Source organism: Synchiropus splendidus, chromosome 6, assembly GCF_027744825.2.
Source record: "Synchiropus splendidus isolate RoL2022-P1 chromosome 6, RoL_Sspl_1.0, whole genome shotgun sequence".
In the NCBI taxonomy this organism is placed as follows: Eukaryota; Metazoa; Chordata; class Actinopteri; order Syngnathiformes; family Callionymidae; genus Synchiropus; species Synchiropus splendidus.
The window spans coordinates 14,523,590-14,550,888 of NC_071339.1; the positions used below are offsets into that span (position 1 = coordinate 14,523,590).

The window sequence follows — 27,299 nt, forward strand, 5'->3', positions numbered from 1 at the left end:
GTGTTTGTGTGGGACAGTGAGGCCTGTCACGCTGACAGCTCAGACAACAGAGACGTAGCCTGGATGCCCTGGATAGCATCGAGGCGCAAATCAGGCCAGGCACCAACAAACAAGACAAACAAGACAGAGATGTCAGGACTAAGGAGAGGGTGGAGGAGTGGAGGGGGGGCAGTGAGGAGCCAAGACTAAAGTCATCTCTGTCTAGAACTGTGGTTCACCTAGTTAGTTTTAAGCCAGCAGCTCCACACACAGTACGGTGTGGCGGACCTGTCCAGCAGCAGCACAGATGGTGACCATATGAGCCGACTGGGACAGACATGTCTGCAGCGCATGTTTGAATGTGGAGGCTTAGACTTGATTTCATATTAAGAATGTTGTTTCTGTATCTGTGGTATGCTGCTCCGATCCAGATGCGACAACAACTGTCTCTCCCACGTTACCAAATAACTTCTACCACAAGTCAATAAGTCGCTTCCCATCCTCCAATTCCACTGAAAAAGCTTGTAAATTCATTATTTTTAGACAATTCCAAGGTTAGTTTTCAACCTCTCACTGCCCTTTTTTCTCGCACATGATTTATTTCTCCTAGGACAGACACTCAACTTCATTACAATATGGAAAGGTTATTAAATTTGCACACAAATCGCTCAGTCAACCCCAGTTCTGTTTAAAAGTATCAAATCATTTGGTGGATTTTGACTTTTTATGCTTTTTTTTTATACAAAAAGAAAGCCAATCAATCTGTGAAACTTTCAAAACGCGAGCCTTTTCTGTGCACCACCTGATGGATATACACAAAGGTTTCAGACTCTTTTGGTAAACTTGATTCCTCATTTTCTTAAAAAAAAACCAAGTCAAATACTAAATTCACATGCACACACATTTTTTTGTGACAATCTTGCAAAAAAAAAAAATTTCAAAAGTTACAATCCTCTGCAGTGTTGTATGCTTTTTAAATAGTTTGTCATTGGAGCATGAAACTCAAGACAAGAATGTGTTTTTGTCACACTTGTTGTGAAGCAAAACTCTTCAGGAAAGGAAGTGCAGAATTAAAAGAAGCGTTTGTCATCAAAGGACACTTATAACAAACCTCTCTTCTTTCAAACTGAAAACACAGTAGACCGTACATGTTTTGTGTATTCTCTTTTGAGCGTCCCAAGGCTAGCGCTGCAGCTAACATCCCATTGTAATCAAGGTTATCCTGCTAAACACTTACAGCACATTTTTTCTCTTTTGTATGGGCCCAAACTTGTTAGCTTGTCCACACTGTTGGTTTGATTTGAATAAACCTTCAGCAACATACTTTTCCTGCTCCGTGTGGTGATTGAAAATCTCTTTAGCCGACGCCAGAGCGGCGCTAGCAACGTGCCCATGGTGAACTGAGCAGCTGACGTGGCACTGCGCTGAAGCAGCCGGCCAGAGGTTTAATAATATACAGATTCTGACTAAGCAGCATTTGGGTTGCACATCTGCGTGTTTGTGAAGTCTGGAAGTGTGTGTGTGTGTGCTCTGACCTGCACAGGGCTCTGTTTGACCTCGTTGTTGCCAGGAGAGTTGAGTCCAGAAGCCTGCTGGAGGAGGAACTGTCTGGCTGCCTGGAGCGCCTACGAGAGAGACATGGAGAGGAGCAGACCGTCACACACTCATCATGATTCATGAAAGTACCTCGGTGTCTTTACTGGAAAGCGATCTGGAGGCCGTGTACTCGGAGTTGTGCCACTTCATTTGCTTTTTCTAATCCAACAGGTAGCATCACTTTTACTGGATACTTCCTTGGTTTAACACAAGCTTCAGTGCTTCTCTATCTGGCTCTCAGCCAGTGGCTGATCCCAGCTACACGGGGCAACAGGCGGTGGACAGCCGAGTTTAAAATGTTAGTCATTTCATATCAGATTTTTTTTTCTATATACAATTTTACTCATGTACTACAAAATTCTGAGCCACATTAGCTGACAAAATTTACTAGGACTATTGCAAAGACCTTCTTTGAGACCATCTGAGGCGTGAATCCCACGAGAGCGTTATGAAACCATGCTATTTCTAAAAATATAAGAAACAGGGCCGAAAATAAGCTAGTAAGTCGGCCTCTGACGAGCAGTCAGCTTTGATTTCCTCTCATCCCGACGTTCATCTGGCGAGTTTTCAGCACGCTAGTGATGAAGTCCGCCGCGGTTGCCAGACCCTCCTGACTGTCCCCGTTTCTCAACCCCTTCATGCTCTGCCTCGTTGGCTTCAAGGTGCAAAATGGGTTTCCCACATCCTCCGAGGCAAAAGTGTGTCAGCACATCTTCAAGTGTGTCAGCTGCACAGTGTGTATGTGTGCCAGAGTGATGTAAGGAACCGTTCGCCCTCGCGTGCCCTGAAGAGCGGCGGCAAGTGTTTGGGCTTCCCAGCTCTGTCCATTCACCGTCTCCAGCTCGACTGACTCTCTCCCACCTCCAGCGTTACGCAGAGACAGCCATTCATCTGGCGCTGTCTGCAGCCAACTTTCTGTCTTTACCTCTTAATTCCTCATTGTACTCTTCAATCTTTTATTTTGCGTTGAACGTTCAAACTGCCGAGACAAATGAGCCTCCGAGGTGGAGGCCTTCGTCGGAATGTCTGAACTCTGCCCAAAACAAAACAAGAAAACACCCATTTGGAAAGATGAGTGCGTTCGCACTTATGGTAAACACACACTCACTCTCACACACACACACAGCCTGATGACAGAGGGCTCCAGAGGGGAGATAGCAGGATGCACATTTGCTTCCTGTGACTCAAAAGGGAAAGGTTCTTCAGTAAATATTGATTTACGTGTGAAATTAACTGCCAGAGTTCAAGGTGGGGCTCTTCCTCCGTGACACAGCAGCACCGAGATTCAAAAAATACTCTCAGGTACATCAAACAATACTTAGGGCAACAAAACAAAGAGGGTCGGTCGGCGCAGCCGCGCTGATGAAAACCATCTGCGCCGAGCACACTTGCTACTTTTGCTGAGACCGCAATTAAAACACACACATTTTAACACTTGAAGAAAAATCTTGGGAACCCCCTCCCATTTACTGGTTTGACCTCAGCGTTACAACACGAGCAGACGGACACCCCCACCAGAAAAGAGAGAAATACAACCGCCCAGCTTGTTGGCATGTGGCGTGAATTACCCCTCCAACACCACGTCTGCCCAGTGTGTGTGTGTGTGTGTGTTGGCAAGAGCTGGGGAGGCATGTCTGGCAACAATAAGGGACAATTCCACCCAAATTACCACCCTGATTACCACTATATTAAAGAGCCATTTATGGCTTTCATAAACGCTACGAGCAAGCAGAGGTGATGCCTGTCTCCTCTGCCATGCTTCTATTCACAGACGGCTATTCATGCTCACATCTGACAGGAGACGGTGGAGAGCATGGCACCCACCAGCAGCGGGGAATCCTGCCGCTAACAAGAGGGCGAAAACCCTTCCCTCAGTAGAGCACATCTCCAGTGGAAGACGCCCCTCTTTTCACCTCCGCCTCAGTTCATCAGGGTTGGATCTATTAAAATCCCATTAAAGCCAGGCTAAAAGCACGAATGAGAAATCAGTGGACTTCCCCAAATCAAGTCATTTTTCATGTTCACATTTATTTTCAAACGATTAGTGAATTCACTTTACGAACCACAAACCATATGTCTTGACTGATCACACTGCAAAACTTTTTTTTTAAGATTCAACTTGCCACACCAAGAATGAGAAACACACCAAGAAACCGAACACACCTTTGTCGACACACACGTTCGTGCTTCTTTGATCTTGAACCACTTCTGCTGCACTTCTGCAGCATCTGAAGCTGAAGTTCACTCAGCAGATGGACAGGAACCTTTGGACCCTTTTCAGCAATTCTCTCGATATAAACATGAGGTGAGGCCACTAGGCCTCATTAAATGACCGAATTTGGCCCCCTGGCCTCGAGTTTGACACACATAAAAAGATTCTTAATGACTTTCACTTCACCTGGCACAAAGTCCCCTGTCTACTTCAACTGCTGCTGGACATTGGGGGCTGTCTGAAAATGAACTTGTTACTGACTGACAAGCGACTTTGTCGTTTCTTCTCCATCACACACACAAAGTGACACATGCTTTGGGGCCACAAGAGCCAAACTCTCATATCTACTTTGTCAAGAAGCACTTCTACGATCCGACCCGGCTCTTTCATACCCACTCTTCACTCTCAGAGCCGGTCTTTCTCTCGGTGACCCGGGCCAGCATCGGCATTGTAAAGCATTCACGCAAGCCAGCTCCTCCTGGACCCCTCCCCAAACCCTGCTCCTGGTCCCCCTGTGGCATTCTTGGGGGCGCACTGCACCTTTAAAGAAAATATGAGGGAGGCCTAAGAGGGAGGCCCAACAACAGAGCCTTTGTGCTGCTGTGCAGCACTCACACTCGCACATAAACACACATGCGCACACATCAGTGGTGTCAGACAGGTTTTATTAGAGAGAGAGAGGGAGAGAGGGAGGAGGAGGAAGGGGAAGGAGGGGTGAGGAGGTCACTGCTCAGCTTGGAGGCCTGAGAGCACAGTGTGAGGGTGTGTGTTCCAGAGAGTGTGTGTCAGTTCTGCTGACTTGTCATCACTAGCGTCAGTAAATCATCGCCTCCGACGCGACCTTTAATAACTGCATTTTTAATCCGCCAGGAACACACACTCTTTTTAGAGAGCATCAACCTGTTGTCCACAAAAGAAAGTACTCACAATACGGGCACTTTTTTTTTTTTGACTGGGTGAGAGTGTTAAGGTGTCTGCGCGAGTGTGTCTGGATCAGATTGCTAAAGCAAACAGGTCTGTGTGTGATGAATCTGGCCTCTAATCCACCCGGTGTGTTTGGGTGAGACACGGAGAGAGAAGTCAAGTAATCTAAACAGAGAGATGGAGAGGGGGAGTCAGGAGAGGGAGACGGGGAGGGGGGGAAGACAGGTGGGTACCATATGTTGGAGTAATCCGTCAGCACTGACTAAGGTCCATTGTTGATGGCCGAAACCAAACAAACGTACCCCCTTCTATCCTCCTCACCTCCAGGGGCAGACACTGGCTGCCCCTGGAGGTGAGGAGGATAGAAGGGGGGGAAAGGGGAGGAGGGGAGGAAAGGGGGGAGAAAGAGAGGCAGGTGACATGAGATTTCGCAAATTTGACTACAAGCGTTCGCAATAGGGTGTGGGTCTCCTCCCCCCTTCACCCTCGTCCTCCTGCAGGAGTGAAGCTGATAGACTCAGGTGAGGGTCTGCTGTGAGAGCGCGTCACACCCTGCTGACTCTCCACAGGCCCTGCACGCTTTCTGATTTCAGATCAGCAGGAGAGACTAGCTCCACAATCCGTCCCTGCTTTGCATCTGCTGGGGTCTCAACCACATGTCTCCACCCTCTGCTCACTGAAGAATACTGACGAGGGAGAGAATGACAAAATACAGTCACACAAAACATATCTCTGGCAAAGGTGTAGACAACCATCCACAACCATCCATATTCTGCACCTCCAACAATGCACTTCAGCACCCCACAACAATGCCTTTCCAGTGTCTGCAGTCCTGACCTGTCCTTCACCTTCATCCTCTTCCACTCACACCTCCATCATGACCCTCACTGTGGTCCTCCTTTACTTAGTCTCCAACTGTGTCTCTCCAGAGCATCTAACTTTGTCTCTGAACTTCACTGTATCAACATCACCATTTCTGAACTGGTCCTTTCTCCCAATGACAACCTCAATATCTTCAACTCTGACTCTCTTGACTGCAAGTTTTGATATTAAACAACATGTAATTTTCGGCCATTTTTATCTTTTTTTTTTCTAACTCCATATAAACCAGGTCAAATGTCATCACATTTATCATGTTACAATGACACCCTCAAGCTGGGTTAACCTTTAAACATGCAATACTACATCAGAGAATACCTCACAGGTGTTTCATTGCCAAGTGCTTGCTCTCTCTCTCAGACCCTCCTGCCTCTGCCTCAGCACAAATCTGTCGCCCAAGCTCTCGTTCACCACAGGAAATTCAGCTTGTCAACTGCTGGCCTCATGAAGGGACCCAGATTTCCACCGTCCCGTCAGAACCCTGCGCCGTCACATCACCGGGCCTGATACCGGTGGTTGAAGCTGTGCTTAACCCAAAACATCCACCATCACAACCTGAATGAGGGTTTTCCAAACCACCTCAGGTTAACCACCACTGACATTTTAACTGAAGAAAATAAAACTCAATGTTTTCTGTAATAAAAATGAACACTAAAATATACTAAAATAATGCCAAATTGAATAAATCCTGTCTAGAATAAAATATGTATTTGATTTTCAGAGAACAAAAGGAATCCACTTTAACAACAACAACTCTAAGTGCAGAGAAGAAATAAGTTTTGCCATAAAATAAGTTTTATAGCAAAACTTATTTTATTTAAATCTCAATGCGTCTCTTCCACCAATGTTATTACATATTTATTACTTTTTTTTTCAAAGAAACATTTTCTATTGTATTCTATTGGATTGTAGTTTGTGTCATTATGTAGCAATTGATACAACCTATTTTGGAATGTTTTCATTGATTGTTGTTTATTTGTTTTTTGCATCCACCTCCTGATTTATTTATTCATTTGCCAATTTTGTTTGTGTTTTTAACTTGAGATTCCTTTGAGAAAATATGCAAGGTGAACAAAGCCAATATTTCCTTGCTCATTTTCCTTGTCACCTAGTTCACTTGGAAATAAATTGATTTCCCAAAAGTAAAACTTTCATGTTTTCATAAAGATTCAAATAATATGTCTATTTCCACATCTTTATATTTATTTTCCCATCTTGATTTTTATTTAACTGTATTTAGGACCATAATTCCGAATTGATTCACTCTGAATGGCAGGTCACGGAGCACGGCACGTGTGGATTCAATATCTATCATGTATTTTGAAAAAAAAAAAAACATAAAAAACTTTTCCTGTTGACACAAAATCTACTTTCTTGCAGCAGATTCCTGAGAAACTTTGCTCTTTGTCACAAATGACATGAAGATTCATGTGAAACACTGAGCAGCAAAAGTGACTCTGGAAAGGCCATTTACACTGCGGAAAGAACATTGAACCGGGCCAAACACACTTATGAAAATGAATGAATATCACTAATAAAACGCTTGACACCCCAGAATGTGGGCACGTTACTGCTGGCGCTCTGGGGCAGAGCGGTCGGAGAGCCGGGTTTCCGCGGAGTAAACATCCAGGCAGTCTGAACCAAAGCCTGCTAAAGCCGGCCAATTTCACGGTGGGTTACAAAAAAAGTTGACTCTGCCAAGCTCTTGCCCCTTTTCCTCGACTCTTCCTCGCGTCTGTCTCTGGCATTAATCAGGTCTTTCCGGTCTCCCTCGCCAGCTTTCCTGCCATTTGTTTTCACTCACAGCAACGTGGACTTCAAACCCGTTGTCCGGCCCTATAAGTGAGCATGAAAGGCACCTCAATCCGTTAAGGCCCGCCGCCGAGCTATCAGGAACACCTTCAGAGACAGGGCCCGCCGCAGCGCTCTGATTTAATGTAATGTTTCCGCCATATAAAGACCGTTCGAGAGCTGAGGTTTTCAAACGGCTGAAGCAAGCTTCTTTGGGCCCAGACTGACCATTAAAGGGAGGAAAGAGCGCGTCCCAGTGCCAACTCAATAAAATCTCACAAACTCTAAAAGGAACTTCAAAATATGGCGTAATGTTTAAAAAAACCTTCTTTTTTTTCACATCCTATTTTTCACAAAAGGGACCTGTTCTGGCCTCTGGGGACCCGGTCGATTTCCAGATGGTTCTCTTCAGCTCAGAACCCTTCAATACGCGTCTAATGTTTCTATGGGTTTGCCGGCGCAGATGCAGGCTCATAAAAGGAATCGGCCTGCGTACCCACGACTGCTTCACATCATTACACAATTCATCATCCGCCGCACATCCACGGCGAACGCACGCTCGCAACATATCAAGATGTTGTTGTCAGTTTTGTCCGCTTCAGTTTAAGAGAAGGAAAAAAAACATATAAATAGCGGCGCGTGATGAGGTGATCCGGGACTGAATCAGAGAGGAACTCCCATTTGGAACAAATAAAAAACGGAGCTCCCTCTTAACTGGAGAACTCATCTCAGTCCAGGCGGCTAATTGATGGCAAATAGATCTACAGCAGTTTCCTCACGCACACATAAATACACGTCATACTTTATATACACATGTGCCGTTTCCCTGCGGTTTTCAGCACAGCTCGTTTGGCAATAGAGGAAGGTCTCGCTCCAGACAGACCCGGCCCACCGCCCAAACACACACACACACACACACACACAGAGTTGTGTCGTTTTTAGCCCTCATCCTGCTGCAGGTAGGACAGCAGGACGGTTAGCCACGCTCCAGGGAAGACGTATTAGACAATAACCCGGAGCGTTTAAAGCCCTTTTTACTGCAGAGATGAAGGAAGCAGGGCCCTGATGAGGACAGCGCCGGCCTGGCAGGCAGGACGCACATATGGAAACTGTTGGAGTGTTATTATTAATAACCAGAAAAGAAGAAAAAAATCAAACTAATAACACATGCAAGACACTGCCAAGTCTCAGCTAAGGAGACAGAGGGAAAACACATACATACATAAACAGAAACTGTCTGCCATGTGCCCCCGCAGACGCACACTCAAGACAAATGTATACACACAGACGCCTATTGCTTAAACAGAAAAACACCTTCCTGGAGGGCCCGCCATCGTGGAAATAAAACCCTTTAATGTTTGTGCCTCACAGACTGCTACACCTGGAGAGGGAGGTGGACACGCCCTCACGCCCACCACACAAACACCGGAAGTGGCTCCACAAAGGCTGGCTGCTGCTCATGAAGTTAAACCTAAGAGAACAAACACAATCTTTAACTTCCCCAAATGAGAAGCAGGGCTGGGGTGTGTCCCCAAAAAGGGGAAATGGTGTGCGAAACTGGCACTCCAGCAGAAGCGTGAGGTCCAACATACAGAAGATGTATGTTCAGATTTGTCTCTGGTCATAACCGATTAAAGCCATGGTGCTAAATAAAACAGCCTTGGAGATGCTTCATGTATCCTCTTTATCATCAAATACTCTACTTTACTCCCTCCACCAACATTGCTGTGTGTGTGTGTCTGACATGTTTCCATGACTAGCAATGACGAAACAAATTTTGGAGTAGTTCTACCCTGCCATCTGGATTTCGGAAGCTTTTGAAGGATACCTCGGAAGTCTTCCAGAGTCAGGTTTCACCCCAGAGAACTGAGTTTTAAAACAAGTCAACTTTCAAGTGACTGCATTTTCATCCCCTAAGTTTGAGTTCAGTTTGTGAACTTTCGCACATCTCCTGCGATTCCACAGCACAAACATCATGGCTGATGTTGGTATGAAATATTTTTACAGTATAAAATAACCAGTACCATAAATAGATCACTCTTAACAGAGACAATAAAAATCTAACACTACTTTTAAATGCAGTGCCTGAGAAACAACAACCAGCAGCAAAAAAAGAGTCATATTGTACTGCAACTTTTCAAACACTGCGATCGCACACCAGTGTCATGGGTCAGAGAGCTCATGGGTCGGACTTGGCCAGTTTCAGACAGAGTCCAGAGGAGGCGTCCTGGAGTCCAAGAAGAAGAGAGCACAAGTGGGAAGAGCCACATTCCTGCCCTCCTCCCCGTTGACTCTAATCTCTCCTTCAAAAGTGCGGCACAAAGCACCGGGACCGACTAGCTAATTAGCAACACTTTAGACCTCTGCAGCCATTGTGTGCGCAAGTGTGTGTGGGATGTGTGTGTGCATCCTGGACTCTCGACTGTTTCCAGGGAAACAACTTTTCTTGCAGCCTTGTAAGTGTTACACACTTTATCTTCTCAAATTTCTTGTGTTCCGCCACTCGTGTTGTGCAGTCGAGGGATTTCAGAGAATGGAGCCATAAACGAGGACTCGGGGTGACCTGTGTTCGTGGCGGGGTTGTTAGCTTGTTGCAGTGTCGTGCTCCCAATGTTCTCTGAAACAATCCATTCAAGCACGGCAATTAAAGCTCATTACAGCAGCTGCTTTGAGAGCAAATCAAACCCACAAACACTTTGTGTTGTGACATCATGGGTTTTTCTGCGTCACCTTTAACCCAAAAAAGGCAATTCTCTCCAAGTTAACAGTTGTGTTATTGACCTGTCAGCATGCCACTCTTCGTTCTTCCAAACACTCCCATGGCAACAGAACTCACCCGAACCTCTTCAGGTGCCGGGAATGTGTGTACACCTCAGTTTCCACAACACCAGCGGGACAAACACACACACACACATATCTTTCTTCTTCTTGTGGTATCTGTCTGTTCTTGCCTCAGAGTCGACCAACCGTGATGGGCCGTGCTGGCTGTTCTGGCCCGGTGGACCATGACTACTGTCCATCTGCACTTTATCCATGAAAGCTCTCACAAAGCAGCTTTAGGGATGGAGAAACACACATGAAATGTTTCTTCTTTCTTCTTTTTTTTTTTTGGTGGGAGAATGTCGAGATGTGATGAAGTGGCATTCTCCTTGTTTTGACTGCAGTTTGGTTCAACGTACAGATCAATACATTTGATTTTCACCACGTGGTAGAGGTTTATTTTTTCCTGATGTTTAAATCAAACATACAGCACGTCTTCTGCATTATTGCGGGACACTCTCTTGGTGAAGAAAGAGCTGAGCCACAATGCTCTTGTGGTCGTGACCAAAAGAAGAAGACTAGTAGAACTCCTTCCTTCAGAGCTGACAATACTGATGTACACTGGAGCATCATCAGTCCAGCGGATCTGCCGTCTCTCATCCAGCGACAGCGTGGGGACCCTTGCTAGCCAGGACCATGAGTGGCATTGCAATATTGTTTTTTTTTTTTATATCAGTATGTCAGATACTTATGATTAAATTATCATTGAGAAAAATGATAGACACAAAACATTAAAAAAATAATAATACAATGACAACAGTTATTAAGAATAAAAATCGCATACATTTTTAAGCTCTTTGCATCTCAACAAAAAGAAGTGAATGTACAAAAGACAAGAAAGAAAGAAGGAAAAGGAAAGTAGCTGATGACAAGGCTGATACTTGGTCACCACACCTCCAACCTGCCAGAATTGTTCATACCACAGGCCAACACAAGAACAGACGTCAGTGTAGCAGAATGAGTCAACAGTACTTGTGAGAGAGGAAGTGGAGACATGCTGGTGGTTCAGCAGCAGAGCTGATAACGGAGTACTGAGAGTGAAAGTAAAAGTCAGAAGAGAAGATAAAGAGAGCTGCTTTTTAAACTCTCCGAGGAAGTTAGTCATCTATAGTGCTCTTTGTATCACCGCGGCAACAGCAGTGGGTGTCCTGTGACGCTAGGCAACCCGACTTGCCCCTCCTTTGTTTGAGCGTGAACTTTGGCGACCTGTGAACTCCACTGACCTCCGATATAAAAAGGAAGGTTTGGCCCAGACCAAGGGAAAGCTTTTAGGAGGTGACAGCACTCAGAGCGAGGCCAGCCACTGATTTACTGGCCCACACACACGCGCACACACACACACAGAAATGGTTACCCAAAATAAAAAAATAAATAAAAAATTTAAATCAACAATCGCAGCTTTGTTGCGGAGTCAAATCCCACCTGCTCACTAAAATGCACACATTCTTGCTCTCTGATTTCCACTGTCGGCCCAGTCACCTGTGTTTCCTCTCCACTGCTGACCTGAAAGTGAACTCGAGCAAAAAAACGGCAGGTCAAACAGGACATAACTGTCCCAGTGACCAGCGTTCACCTCCCATAATTTAGCCACTCCTCTCAGCTGCAGCTGCTTCATACAGCCACATACGTCTCAAAATCACGCGCAGACCAGCTAACGGCACCAGAAGCTCGATACCTGAATGATCATGAAGCCCATCATCAGAGCCTGAGCTGGACTGTCCATCATGTAGAACACATGAAGGCACTCGCAGAGGAAACAGGCCAGATTTCCCAGTTCTATTTCATCACCTTCTGCTTGTTCTTCATGAAGGAGGCAAGCGTATTTATTCCGCGACCTCGAGGATCTTTGACCTTCATCCCAAACACCTGAGAGCCACATGGAACTGACAATTCAGGATAAAGCAACATCTCAAGTGAACATCTACGTCGGGTGTCCAGGAGATACCCATAGTTGAAACTAGTCGGCAGTGGGTTGGGCCTTGACCTGGAAGACCCCAGGAGGTTTTTAGGGAGACATAGGTTAAATTCAGGTCCGACACGTGTTTCATTTTGTCTTTGCACTATGTGTCACCTGCTACCACCATCCACCATCCATTCGTCTATGGCTCGAAGATGATCACAAGAGAAGCAGCCGTGACGGTGGCATCCTCTAACCTGACTCACTCTCCATATGCTCAGCAGCAACACGTTACCTCTGGGTTACCAGCTGGTGAGATGGTTCAACATCCTGCACCTGAGTGACCCCATCTTGATCTGATTTGTACCCCTGAAACACATGACTCTGAAGACACCAAATAAAAGGCAGATGGGGTTGGAACTCCAATCACGGTGAGTAAACTGGAGACACAAACCAGTTTTTCAATCAGTGTTTGTGTGTGTGAGATCCGTATCAGCTCCCCTCATCTCCAGTCATCTCCGCGCCGCCGTAATTACACCCTTCATTACCTCACATCAGCCCATCACATTTGCGCGCCTGAGCTGGTGAATGTATATTTCTGAGGACAGGAAGAGGAAGATGCCTCAGGACAAGACATGAACGGAAGCCTCAAACCAAAGTCCACCTTTTGTCTAAGTACTAGGCCTCGTGAGCTCAGTGTATCTGGGCGGATCACACTGCCACTGTCCAGAGGACTAATAGCTTTTGTAGCTGCTGAGAGCAACAGCAAACTACAGTGAACCTAGGCTCCACTACAAGACTCTATTATCAGTTGCAGGACGGCCGGAGAATAAGTGTGTATAAGAGAAGTGAAGAGGAATGGAAGACACCTGTTTAATGTCAGTTCCCATCACACTGATAAACACTCACACACACACACACACACACACACACTCTTTGAGGCTGAGATTCCCTTCATCCTTTCACCCACTTCTTCCTATAACACCGCTCTTTGTTTTCTCTGCTTCCCTCCTTTCTGCACTCGATGATGGGGCAAAACTGGTCTTTGCCCCCTCTTCCCTTTCTTTCCCCTCCTCTCTCTCTGCTCTGTACTTTCTGGGGAGGCAGACAGGCCACATTCCACAGGGAGGCCCAGGCGCCCCTTTCTGACACGTCTCAGTGCTACACCCCTCCCTCATCCCTCCATCCCACCTCTTAAGCCCACCAATGCCACCCCCTCCCGCGAGCGTGCTGTCTATCAGCCACACCTTTTACCTTTTATGAACACCTATGTTTCGATGCACAGATGCAGGCGGCGCTTGGATGGCTGTGGATCTCACAGGATCCCCAGGGGCCAAGGGAAAAGACGGCTTTGTGTTCGACAACATCGCACTGTCAGGAGTTCTGAGTGTGCGAGTGCGTCATTTCAGCTCCAGCGAGCAGTGGCACGGTCTTTAGGCACCAACACTGGTCTGCTCTGCACCTTCAGGTGAGGGGCTCAAGCGTGAAGAGGAGCTGGAGGCTCCAGGTTTAAGGACACGGTCAGTGCGGAGTGCGTTCATCACACAGCACTGAGCCTCTCACTCTGCTGCCCAGGTTCAGTCAGGCTTCTGACCATGTCCAAGAGTCCCACTCCAGGTCAGTAGAGGAGCCGAAATAGAAGTTAGTGTGATATGTTTGGTGAGGCAGGGTGGGATCTGGAGGAAAGGTTGTGCTTGTCTTTCATGGTCCACAGCGGATTGAGGAAAAAGAAGTACAGTGCAAGAAAGGAAGAGAAAAAGATGGAAAGAGAGAGGGAGGTCTGTTTGTGGTTGGTAACCCACTCGAGAGAGGAAATACCAGTGTGCATGCACACACACACACAGGTGCAAAAACATGGAGAGCAGAGACCCGTCTGAGAGAATAAAGACCATCTTTGTGTGAGCTACAGGTTCTGTGTTTATGTATGTGCATTTGTGCATAGCTGCGTGTGTGTGTGTGTGTGTCCTCGGCTGAAGGTTGCTGAGGAAGCAGGGTGAGGATGCAGTCAGAGGAAGGAGGAGGGAGAGTAGGACACGAGTGAAGGGCCTTGAGTGTTCTTCGTTCACCTGAGGCTTCGTCATTATAATTAGTGGGAATCGTTTCAGCGACGCGGAGGAAACTGCCTTTTCCCTGTGGGTTTCCTCAACCAGGGGCCGAGCCAGTGTCACAGATCCAGGAAACTGAAGGGCTGCCTTTTGATCCACCTTTCTAGTCTGACCTCTAGTCTAGACTAGACTTTTTTTATTTTTATTTTATTTTATTTTTTAGTTTTTCATTTTTAATTAATTATAGCAATAAGAAATTTTTTTTATTTTTTTCTTATATTCCACATTTTGATTTTAAGACCTCCCACAGACGCTGTGCAACAACTAGAAACAAATGAGAAAAAAAATCCTTCATTGTTCTTGGAGACTCTCACTTTAAATCTAATAAATACTAGGTGTATTCCAAACAACAGTGGTTGAGAACAGACATATTCAAACTGCCAAGAACTTTGTAAAACTTTCGTGTGTTTGTTTGTGTTTGCTTGACTCCAAATAATGCAGGCACAGCTTTTGAAATACAAATGAAGTTCCATTTGAGATTGTGTCAAATTTCTGGGGTGACCACCAAACTGTTTTTCTACCACTGGGGATGCGGTAAAGGACCAGACTGTAATAGGCCCAACTGAGTCGGACTGATGTCTCAATTCAATTGGATTGTGAAAGAAACAGCGACAACTGGTACCAAACTCTCTCAGGGTCACCTCAGATTCCTGTTTCCCTGCAGCGCCACATGAGCGGACCCGGTCGTGCTACAGTCATCCGAAGTATGGAAGGCATTAAGCCGGACGACCTCTGAATTTGGAAAACGGCTCGCTCTCTGATGTAGTTACCAACTGCTGAAAATGTCACATCGACGAGCACGAAACACAAATCAGTGACTTTCCATCATTAGATGACGGACATCCTGCAGACACTGTGGTGTGGTTACGGACAAATTGCTCGAAACACATTTGAAAACACTTTGTGCCTGTGTGTACTGCGGTCCTTAGGAGAGCAATCGGAACAGAGCGATGTGGATTATTTTTGTGGGGGATGGAGGAATAAAAAGTCCAGCAACGTCCAAGGCGTTCCGGGAAGTTTGGAAAGTCCATTTGATGCTTTGGCCAGTGTGTGTGCGTGCGACTGCGCGTGTGCGATTGTAAATGAGAAACTGATGCAGGAGGTAGAATCAACACAATCGATGGAGACACAACAAGCTGAGGTGTCAAACTTGGGACTCACAAAACAGAACGAACTGAACCCAAGTCAGTGAAGGAGCTCTCACCTTTTAACTCTTTGTGATCATGCAGGCATGAATGTGCTGTGGTGTTACACAGCTGGTGAAAACTGCAGCTAGTCATGTGACCATGCACCCTGGACAGACCCTGACACCGTGGGACTGAAGAAACGCCTCCGAACTGAATTGCAAAAACATTACTCTTCTGCCTTTACTTGCGAGACCTCACTCAATTTAGAGCAAGAGAGACCTAAGCAGCAAACTCTACTCAAGTGTGCGTTTCACACCAGGACGTCCCTGAGAGGTACAGTTCTGGGACTCATGAAATCAAACTTCTACTCATCAGTCCAGCTCACTCACTCACTCAAAACATTAGTCTCTAAAATCCGAACCATCCCAGTTCCCCAGGCGGCAGGGGTGAAGGAGCCTTCTCCGGTACCTTTCACCCCCACTCCAACCAAACGGTTTAGACCTTTGAAGGCCTTGACATGCGTAATATAAAAGACAAATGCATTAATAATAAATTGCATTGCATATCAAAAATAGAATTTAAAAAAATAATAAGGTGGAACTTAAGGATAGATTGACAATCTAACATCAGGAACATAGATTATCAGTTACTTAACTCACCCGGAAATTGAACTGATTTTTTAAATTTGCATTAAACTGCCTGCACCTGAACGCATCATCTTGGTTTGTGACATAGACCAGTAAAATAAAACTGTCCCTTGTCAATGATCACAGTCAGTGGTGCACAATTCCAACCTCCCCTGAATGCATCGCGACAGATCAGCAGAGGGTTCAGTGCTGGGGGTGAGCTGAGCTACAGAGCAGTCGAGCCAACACGAAGCAGAGTGACATAACAAGTCAACTCGACGACACATAATGACTCGTCTCTACGGCTGTGAGTGCCACTGCTGTTGTGTACATGCTGTTCTCTGGGATGGGCCCGCGACTCGTCCCACCAGAAAGTTTGCCACCGAAACACACACACACACCTGTTGCTGCTGCAGGTGAAGCAGGTCGACCGGGCTGATCTCTCCGTTGGTGTCACCGTTGGATCCGCCCTCCCGGCCGCCGCCTGCATCGGATTGGCTGCTGAGGCTGCTGACTCCGTTTTGGCTCGACGGCGTCGTTCGAATGGTCTCAGAGGCTGATTCCACCATCATCACTGGCACCTGAGGGAAGACAGGGAGTCAGCACAAGGCGACTGAAGTCCTGGTTGTATAATAAAGTGGGAAGGAGAGGCTGTAAACATTTATCACGCACGTTAACACCACTAAAGCGAAGAGCTTCTCACACTCCAGCATCTGCTCAGGTAGCATCTCCGTTGTTAGCTGCCCCATTGTTAGCGAGGATTCCTCCCTAGCTGCGTATTTATGCATGTTTGCGGCAGGGCCTCGGTGGTGGCGCCCCAGCGGCCGCAGAAACACCTGAAGACTTTTGTCTGCATGTGTCTGCCAGCGTACGCACGGATTAGGATCAGACATGCAGCAAATCTGAACTGACAAGGCTGTTAATACTCGGCTATATAGATAATAAAACAGACATTTCTGCCATAATCAGAGGTGGCATGTGTGTGCGGCGTGTCAGCCAAGAGCAGGTCGCTCTTTGAGAAACCTGCGTTTGATGCACCTTCATAGGGCCTCTCTAATTAGAGCGAGCTCCTTCCACAAAACTCAGACAAAACGCGCCGTTCCTGGATGTGTTGTTGTGTTTTGAGAAACAACGGCTCGCAAACACACGGGAAGATTTGCCATCGTTAGGAGCCCGAGCGTGGGAGAGAGGAGACAGAGACAAACGTACGCGTGCGGAACACGCGCTAGGCAGCTAATACAAAACAAAACAAGCCTTCATGCAAGCACGCGGGCTGCGGAGCGCTAATGACGAGCTCAATCTCGTCTTTCTGCTTCATCCAGTTTTAGAAATTAACACAGCAGCCCAGAGTTGCACTGGAAAGTTCTGATGCTTTCGTTTCAGCGTGCTGGAGTGCAAAACGCCATCGAGACATTCCACCTGCCACCGGCTTGTGAGGGTGTGTGTCGTGTTCAGAGATGATGCCTTCTGGGGAAACAATCAAACGCTATTTCATGAGAGAGTTTTGTAACTTTTGCTCTGAGGCAAGAGCAGGGCAACCAGTTCGTATATATGTGTGTGTGTGTCTGTGCATGAATATCTGAAGTCTGACAGCAGGTGAGGTGTAAAAGAGCTCCACTGGCTGTGTTAAAGGAATGTTGCCAGATGATTGCTGATGGTCGACGACCTGGTTGGTGTGTGCGTGTGTCGGAGGATGGGTTTGCAGCTGGGCCTCTAAAACCATCATCACAACTTAGTTGAATGTATCTGGCTGGCAGCAGCCAATGGTGTCACAATTCAGTACAAAGGATCATTGACCTGAAAGATGCTTGTATTTGCATGTTTCCCTGAAAATATTGCAGGGAGAAAGCTCGAAGAGTAGACACCCATAAGGTTGTCGGTAGCATTTCGGCCTCATCATCGGCATAATGGAATCGATGGAAGGAAGAAGGAAGAAGGATCGAAGAAGTCAGAAACAGTCTAGGTAGATGGATCTCCGCCATGTTTGTTTGTCTGTGCCCTATGTTTGACTTCCATCTGTTTTCATTGTCGCACTTGAAATTGGACATTTGTGAATCGATTCAGGATCATTCAGGTCCGAATGGCAATACACCTCACAGCACGTGTCCGAACTACTTTTTGTGATTCAAAAGCATAAAACTGAATTCTCAAGTCGAAAAGTGACAATGTACTTGTAACCATTCAGAGCTTGTTTACTCAAACTCCCTGAATCAAATCTGAAGAGTTCATGTGTGGCTGACTTCATCACTGGTCCCACATCTCCGTTTCGGGACAGCACAAGAGAACAACTTTGTTTCTAACAACCAAAGCCACAAATCTGGCTGCAGTATTTTCTCTCCCTCCAGCTCCTCCTGGCAGCCATCCGCCTGCGAAGTTAAGACCGAGAAGTCGAGTGTTATTGTGACATTTAAAGCTAGTCACTTAATCTCTCCTCTCCCCGGCTCTCCATCCCTTCGCTCTCCCTCCTTCCTCCCTTCCCGCCCTCGTCCAGACCCCTGCTGGGTCAAACTACTCCCTCAGGTGATATTATGAAGCGCGGCATAGTGCTGAGTGATCAACAGATCCCGGCACACAGCCCACTGACTTTGCGGCGCAGTAGAAAGTCCTCACATCATCGCGCGTCTCGCTGAGCATGAATCACCGGCCACACTCGGCTGCGATGAGCTGTAATGTACTGTACACCCATCTGCTACTTACGCTTCCTCATTGACCTTATTAGCAACCAGGGGAAGAGAGATATAGACGGCCGGAGAGATGGAGCTCGCAGGTGGACAAGGACCTAATGGGAAAGTGAGGAGTGTGTAAAGACGTGCCGCCGCGCTCTCGCACACGCGTGTGGTGTGGTATGTACTGGGTGTGTACTGGCTCATATCCTGTAATGGGTGTATATAAGCTGGTGTAATGGAGGTCGGGGAGAAGGCAGAGGCATAAATCTGCACTGAGGTCTTTGATTAGGGCTATGATACACACACTCACACACACACTCACACACACAAATACACTCTCCTTTAAGTGTTTCTGGCAGTGAGGAGTAGCTGCCCGAGCGAAGGCCTGCCCCAACCCGCTATTCGCTCTTTCTGTCTCTTTCCCTCGTCTCCCTACATGCTCAGACCCCCTCCAGCTGAACCCCTGACCTGAGAGTGTGTGGGGAGAGACATTCCCACTAGCCTGAGGGGACGGAGCGCAGGAGGGAGGAGCGCAGATCAGAGAGATAAAGAATGTGTTTGGAGGAGCAGGAAATAAAAGGCCTCCTCTGCTGTTTAATTGGGATGGAGGAGAGAAGAAGGGGAAATGGGACTCAACATGTTTCTGATGACTCCAGTCAGCGCATGTGTGTGTGTGTGTGTGTGTGTGTGTTTGTCTAAGCGAGGGCTGACACTTACCTTTGTACTGTAATGGATTAGCTCACAGCGAGGTGTATGTGTTTGTGTGTTTGATTGATGAGCGGAGTCTTGTTTCGACACGAAGTTTGTTCAGATGTTCCCAAAAAATATTGCTCTAATAATAATCAGGGCTCTGTTCCTCCCCACTGCTTTGGGGTGCTTGAGTTCAAACGGCCGGTTAAATGCCCAGTGATCTGGCTGGCAGCAGCTTTGTTGGAGGGATTGGCTCTGTCGGATTCCTCCTGGTCACCGCTCGTCAGAACGCCGGAGCAGGTTTAGCGAGAAGACAGAGCGCTGTGTACAGTGTGTGTGTGTTTATGTGGCGGTGCATCTGTGTTTACAGCAGCTTAGTGAGATAATACGTCTTTATCATGTTATGCCTCATGTGGGAATATTTCTCGCCGTCCCAGAATGCCTGTTCTGTTTCCTCCGCCTTGCATCAGCTCACAGGAACGCTGCTTATTAGGCAAAGAACTGAGGGAATAAGTGTGGGAGGGAGTCGAGGGGGAGAGAAGGGGAGGTGAGGGAGAAAAAAAAAAGTGTGTAACAGTATCTACACTCCATCATCTATCTACTTTCATCTGGCTCTTGAATGATCTCGTCTTCCTCCTCCACGATAAACCTGGTAACCAGCGGCAGGTTCAGCCCTAGAAAACTTGAAAGTTCTGTCTGAAATAGAAGCGCTATTTTGGTGACTCCTCAGACGACGAGGGGAGAGGAACCGGCATCGCAAATGTCGAAGGAAACTCAAGAAGCCACTCGGTAGCTAATTGACAAACAACTTCTCCTCACTTCCGGAGTAGATTGTGTCTTCCTTAAATGCTCCAGCATGACCACGGCGAAGGGAAGATCTCGCCCCAACCACACTCGCTGAATTATCCATCCACAGGTGATGACCTCAACTGTGGAGTCAAACCCCTATGTAAGAAGACAGCTCTGACATCAGCCTTCCCACCACCACACTGCCAGAGTCTGGAGGCCAGCACATGTGAGGACACTTTTTGATCAACCCTCCCTAAATTCACAACATGGTGGGCGCCACATCACTTCGGCTCATGCGACACCCAATATCACAACACGGTTTTATTGGACGACGAAACTGGAATGGTGAAAGTCTTTTGTGTGTTAGATATTGATTTTCTTTATGGAGATTTCCGGGACCACATTTGACTTTTATTTTGAAAGATGGCATGTTACTACTTCCTCCCCTGCTCCAGCTGAATATGATCATTTGGCCCCTGGCTCAGTGGAAGTTGCACATCAGCAGCAAGACAACAAACACACAACACCAATTTTCCACTCTTTTGAAACTAGAAACAAGACTTTCACTCAAGTTCGCCCTAAAAACTAGCGACTAATGTGGGCGGGCTCTTTTTGCGCTTGACACCCAGTTTGGCAACTTCATTAGCTTCCTTGTACTTTGCTTTCTCAAAGCTTTCAAGTGACAGAAGCTACTTTAGATTGCTAGTCAAGGCGGCACACTGACAGAGCTGTCAATCACCCCCGGCTGTTAACAAGAAGGAATGGGTGAATTAAGAAGAAAAGCGCAGCAACTTTCCTCACCTCGACTGTCAAATAAGCACAGGTTCTATTTTCCGAGCTTCCCCGGCAGCTGCCGCCAGGCTGAAGCTAGCTGCGAACAGCCTTGCTCCAGGGCATGCTGGCAGGCGGCCAGCGCGTACAGGTTGGCGAAGCAAGCGTCTGAGGCTGCCCTGGCCCTGCTCCAGTGCTAACAGGTGAGCTCCATTATCCCACTAACAGATAGTCAGATGGATCTGCGGCTGGCTTCAAAGAGCATCCTGGACCTGAGGAGCAGCGGCTCTGACCTGTTGTGTGCAGCTGTTACACAAACCTAAGAGGAGTGAAGACGATAAGAAAATCCCTGGCTATATAAACACCTCCACTCCTGTCGGCCATATGGCGTTAAAACAAATGTCGGCGGTGTTTGTGTGTCGCTGCTGGACTGCACTTTTCCTGCTATATAAGGCCCCTTTTTCACTACATCTGAGTCTCCGAACCCGCCTGCTGTCCGTCTGAAGACAAAGTCCCTGTTTACAAAGCCCATAAAGATTAGCCTCCCTCGGTCAGGTGGGTTCTGGAGCCATAGGTAAACACACCGCACATTCCGCACCGATGAGATGGCTCCGCATGTGTGTATGACCGGGGCAAACATACACTCCTCGACCCTTCCTTCCAAGTGGAGTAAGTGATTTACCAGCTTGCAGACTGCTGTCTGTTCCACACACTGGAGGGAGACACAAAGGTACACGCTAAGGTACACACACACCTCACACACACATGCACAAATATTTGCAGAAGGAGCGGACTTCATGTACACCTCATTTATCTGAGTCCCAAATCATGCTGTACATTCCGAAAGAGGAAAAACTCGTATGTGTGAGAGTGTGCGCTTCTGCGTCTGTCATGATGAGGACGCATGGATCACAGCTCTGTGGCAGCACCTGACAGTAGCCACAAATATGCTTCAAATTTTAAAAAAAATGGAGGGCTGATCCGGTGCACCATATGAATAAAGCGAAGGGGTGAGCCACAGATAAGCAGTCTGGGATCTGGGCTGTACAAGAGAGGGGCCAACACAATTTTAATACATTTTTTTCTAATTTTTTTTGTTACTCTTTTACACATCAACAACTTTTTAATAACAAAAATTATACTCGGTATATGGTTCTAGTTTTACACCCCACACTTAAGGCTTATTTTTTCCTCATTATATTTTTTTATGAATCTATTTTATAGTAATGCAATCCTAATGCACACACTGGAATTCTGCTCATAATAATTTTAGTTCCAATGAAATTGAGAACACAGATGTTCTGTATATATATATATATATATATATATATATATATATATATATATATATATATATATTTTTTTTTTTTTTTTTTTTTTATGGATCCTGAAACATGAATCATGTCCTAATCCCCTAATCCAGACTATGACAATGGGATTATGTTTATCTGACAGTGAAAAAGGGGAATGAACGACCCGTTTTGCTATCAACAGTCGTCATATTGAGGCACTACATAACAATGACCTTCAGGAGGGGAGGGGCCATCTGCAGTGAGGTGACGGATGTCAGCGGGGAATGAGACAAGACAAGAAGGTGAAATGTAAGACACTGTAATGACGGTGCTTTAATGTAAACTACACTGGTAATAAGGCCCATTATGAGCAACATTCTTTCATCCTCTTCCACCTCGAGGAGCTCATCCTAGGGGGCGATGGGTGCGGGACACTCTGGACAGGAGTCCAGTCTATCCCAAGACACCCCAACAGACAATTCAGAGCCACCTACTGGTGTACATGTGTTTCTGGACAGTGTGAGGAAACCAAGAGCTCCTGGAGGAAACCACCATCAGAACATTAAAGCGCTACACAGAAAGGATTAGCCTCTCGCTGTGAGACTGCAGCGCTCACCACCACACAAAAATAAATCAAAGAATTTGTGCGCTTTATTTTTCTGGAAAACTTCTAATCGAAACAAAAAGTGTCCCCACTTTTCCTAAACAATCCACTTTAATTTTACACATCATTTAAAACTGTACTCCATGAAATGACTAAATTCGTAACGGCGGAGAGAGAGTACGTTTTCGGCGCCTTCGGCAAAGACAGAAGCGATGACGTCCATTTGCATTATGGGGAAGATAAAAGGAGCTGATTTAATTTCACCTGGAAATGGATAAGAAAAGGAGCGTCCCCCGAAAATGACTATTTAAAACAAATAAATAAATATCAAAGTGGACGTGACGGGGTAACATACATCGACTTTCAAGTCGGCTCGTCCTGCAATTCCTAGTTAATTAATAGATTGGATCAGAGGGAGTTTAATCAAATATAATTGAATAAGTCCAGAGTGAAAACAGGCCAGACATTAAAGGAGACACGCAGAGAGCGTGATAGCATGTCCACTTCCCAAATTAATTGAATTTCAGTCCTGTCGAACTGGAGCTGCTCAAGAGGTAATTCATTCACACCCCGTCCCAAAAACATCGGCACAAAAGCCCAAAATAAAAATAAACACTTCCCGCCATCTTCTTCGTGTTGGTTTTCTCTCCTCTCCTCGCCACACTTCGGTCTCACGGGCCACGGATCAAATATTCATGAGCCCTTCTCGTTGTATTAAGAAATGTCTCCTTTATAATTGATCACAGAAAAGAAAAATCTTTGTTATAGTGACAAGCATGCTAATTAATAGAAGTAGAAAGAACATTGAGAGAAGTCATACTAATTTGGAACATGCTAATATTAATAGAATAATTTATGGCGCAGTATAAATAAATTAATGGAGCGATTCACGGCTGGATTCGGAGAAAAAGAGGGAGACATGTTTGCCTCTCGGACGTTCGTAACGCCGCTCTGCCGGCAGAAGTGAGGAGGAAGAGACAAACTAAACACGCGGCGCTCACTTTTAAATCGCATCAATATTTCAGTCTGCTGATGAAAGTTGGATGAGCAACACTTGTGTTTTCCTCTTTGTTGTCGGATGGCGGCGAAGGCAGTGCGCGGGAGCCCAAATAGATGGCGCAAGCGAGGGAGCAACAAAGGGAGTGGGTCATTACCATCCTTATTACTGCTCATTAAAACGCCGGCGTCACAAAGTCACCCGGCTCTGTTTGGTGTGTTCGTGGGCAGGCGTGTGCGCGGGTTTTGGGGCTCGGCACGTCTGTATCCAAAAGTGACAAAAAGAAGAACAATATAATTGGAGAAATGTACGCAGTAATAATAGGTATTCAGAAAATGATAATTCATATTAAACAGGGTGCACAAAGTCAGCCTCATTTGCATGTTTTAGATTATATGCATTTCAAAAGTAATTTCCGCAGGGCATATGAATGACATTAATTCCCGGGCGGGCTCTGCTATAGACCTCAAACTATCAAACACTCAAACATTTAACAGATGAAAAAAAGGGGGAGCTGGTGCTGCCGTGGCAAGGGCACATTTCAAGGTGAAAGAATTTGAAAGTGAATTTTTAAACTTGTTTAAAGTTGCGGCACGGATTCCGCGACGCGTTCCTCTCCTGCCTGTGTGTTTCCCTGCCTGAGACAGACACCTCGTCTCCTGACTCGGTTTCCTCCCGCTCTGACTCACCATTGTGAGTCATGTCACCTCATGTCCAGCAGAAGAGAGAGAGCGCAGAGAGGAAAGGAAAAGTGATGAGAAGGATGTGGCTCAGGACGTGGCCGGGGCGGGCGAGCCAGCCAGAGACAGAGGGTTCCCTCTGCTTGTCTGGGAGAGGAAGACCCCGGGGCAGGAAGCAGCCCGGACCAAAGTGTGACTCCAGTGGAAAACTTGCTGGATGCCACGGACGACATTCTTCTCTTGTTAGGGAATCTGGTGCGCAGGCCGACTTGCTCTAATGTCAGCTCTGCCCTGATAAGCCATTCTCACTTCTGTAACACTATTGTTTCTCCTGTCATGCCTCAATTGTTTCACCACTTCGTCCTGAAAACTATCACTTAGTATTTTTCAGTTTACGGCCTCAGTACAAAACAAAGATTTTACTGACAACAATTTGTGTCTCTCCTCAACAGTCATGACATTCCGCCCTGCTTCTGCTTTTAATTTCCTCCTTCACGGAGTCGGGCAGGTGGCTTCCAAAATCTTTACCATGAACAAATGAATGTGGATAAACAAAACCTCGCAATAAAGTCATGTGATCATCATCATACTGTCAAACAACCGTCCCTTTCCCTTCAAAACAAACCCCTGAATCATCACAGTTTTCACTTCACCTTCACTTAACCAACCCACCAAGTCAGACCAACCCAGCTGAAGCTCGTGGAACTGAGTTTGTCGCTGGCTGCAGTTGTTGAGCGCACGCAGCCGGCGTCTGCCTCTTGTTTGTGGTTTGTTGTGTAAATGGAGCTGCCGCTGTTTGCATGTAAGTGACTCATTATCTCATTAAGAATTAATGGCTTCCGTGTACAATTCAAACTGTTTTGTTTTTCAGCATCTGATGCCGTGCTCACATAAACAACCACAAAACACACAGCGGCGGCGGCTGCACAAACATGCCAGCAGTTTACCTCAGCCGTACTTGTTGCCCGCACGATCACGGCCCACGCGCTAATGAGGTGAAGTGCCACATCTTCTGCCACCGCGGACGGTTTGTTGTTACGGATCTTTCAGTGGTGACGTGCTGCGTTTTGCGTACGCAGACTTCAGAGAGTGAAAATGGGAGTTGGGGGGTGAAAGTGGGCTAATTGGAGCCTGAGAAACATGTTTGTTTTCTGGCTTTGTCTCCCCCCCTTTTCATTTTTCCCAGCCAGTCATTGCAGATCTGTTCATCTGCGGAGGATGAGAGCAGTAAGAAAAGAGGATTAGATTGTGCTCTGTTCTTTGGACACAAATCGTTACTCATGCACGTATGGACGTGTTACGGGGCTCACGCGGCTCGTATACGGGCAGCTTTAAGGCGGTCATGGGGAGCGGCTATCGAACAAGATCTGTCCGTCTTAACCAAATGACCAACCCGCCACCGATCCACTTTGCGGTATCGATACGCCGTCCCTCGGCCTATTCAGCCACCGAGCGCTCTCCCGCCGCCGCAGATCGATGTTATGAGCAGTGCAGACGCACCGCTGCTAAACAGAGCGGCCCCTGCGAGGAGGGCCCGCCACCGCGCCGCCCTCCTCAGGTTCAGATCGTTCCACTAATGGAGGTCTCCACTGGGGCCCCTCAGGCCCCTAACCACCAAACAGGCCCCAGAGGAATCCCCCCCCCCCTCCCTTCCTTCTCTCTCACTGTCAACCTTCAATCGTTTCTCCATCCTCTCGGCCGTATTGACCTCTGCCCTCTTAATCAGCAGCGCTGCCACGTACAGAATATCCATAATGATAGGGAAAGCATGCGTTGCGAATGATGACTTTTAGGGAGGGAAGCAGAAGAACCCCCTCCTCCACCCCGCACTCCCACCCATCTGCCGAGATCCTTCACCGCATGACTCCTGATTAGTCATTCTCCTCCACCAGGCATTTGTCTCCTTTAATAAGAGTGAAACTAGCAGCCGCCGAAAAAAGAGGCGATGGAAAGAACTTGCATGTTTGTCATTTCCGATTGTTTACCTTCTTCACGGCAAATTGATTTTAACATCTCCAGTTACTGGAAGCCGCCGGCTGCCAAGCCCGTCTGGCCCTGCCAAGTTCATCGCCGGCTTTATGATCCGGCCCCGGGGACGACTTTCACGGCCTTCCAACCAAACGCCGCCTCACTGACACAATTCTGCTTTTGTCCGGACCGCTTTGTTGTGTTCCACTTTTTCATCTCCTCCTCCCCAACATGCTTCCACGACTCTGAGGTCCAAACCTGAGCTTGCTGGCAGTAAAAACCCTCAGGCGGACATTAAAGTCTCGCTGTGAGGTGCGCTTGGTTGAAGAGCGGGCTCGGGTTTCGCTGCGGTGACTGGGCGGCTCGCTGTGGTCCGGGTCTTCCTCCAGTCTGGAGCGCGTGAGGTTTGCCTGGAGGGACCTCCAGTGAGCTCCACAGGAATAGATCAGGTAATGGTGTGTTTGTAAGCTCGACAAACAAACCTGCCGTTTAAACGGGCGAAAGCGCGCACACGTACGCGGTGCGATTGTATACAGAAGTGCAGAGTCTGGAATAAACTTGTGGCCAAAGCGGAGCGATGATTTAGAGTCGCAGCAGCAGCAGTGGACCTTGTGTGCGCCGAAGCTCCACAAACCTGCCGCACATTCACTCTAATGAGAGAAAAACCACCACTGTAATTACTCCCCAGAGAGAAATGTTTCAACATGACCATAAACAAATATCTCCCCAAACACACGCAGCAACACACTGCTGCAACCTGAGCGTGTGTTGTCGCCCAGGTAACATGGGCAGTGGCGGTAATTACAGTAATGAGGCCGTGTTACTGTGCCGCACAGGCGATTCTCTACCTCTGCGTGACTTCAGAAGCACACACCAACCATTGACC

At 46.9% G+C, this 27,299-nt stretch overlaps 1 protein-coding gene across 3 annotated transcripts in view; it reads right to left on the reverse strand.

The window, feature by feature from the left end:
- Positions 1 to 27,299, reverse strand: part of foxp4 (forkhead box P4) — an 80,729-nt gene that overhangs the window by 37,938 nt on the left and 15,492 nt on the right. For all 3 annotated transcript variants that reach the window (XM_053869355.1, XM_053869353.1, XM_053869354.1), the window contains exons 2-3: positions 16,358 to 16,537; positions 1,515 to 1,604 (exon numbers count right to left, since the gene is read on the reverse strand). In XM_053869355.1, the coding sequence (XP_053725330.1) occupies positions 1,515 to 1,604; positions 16,358 to 16,528 (261 nt within the window). In that variant the 5' untranslated portion in view covers positions 16,529 to 16,537. The remainder of the gene's footprint in view (positions 1 to 1,514; positions 1,605 to 16,357; positions 16,538 to 27,299) is intronic.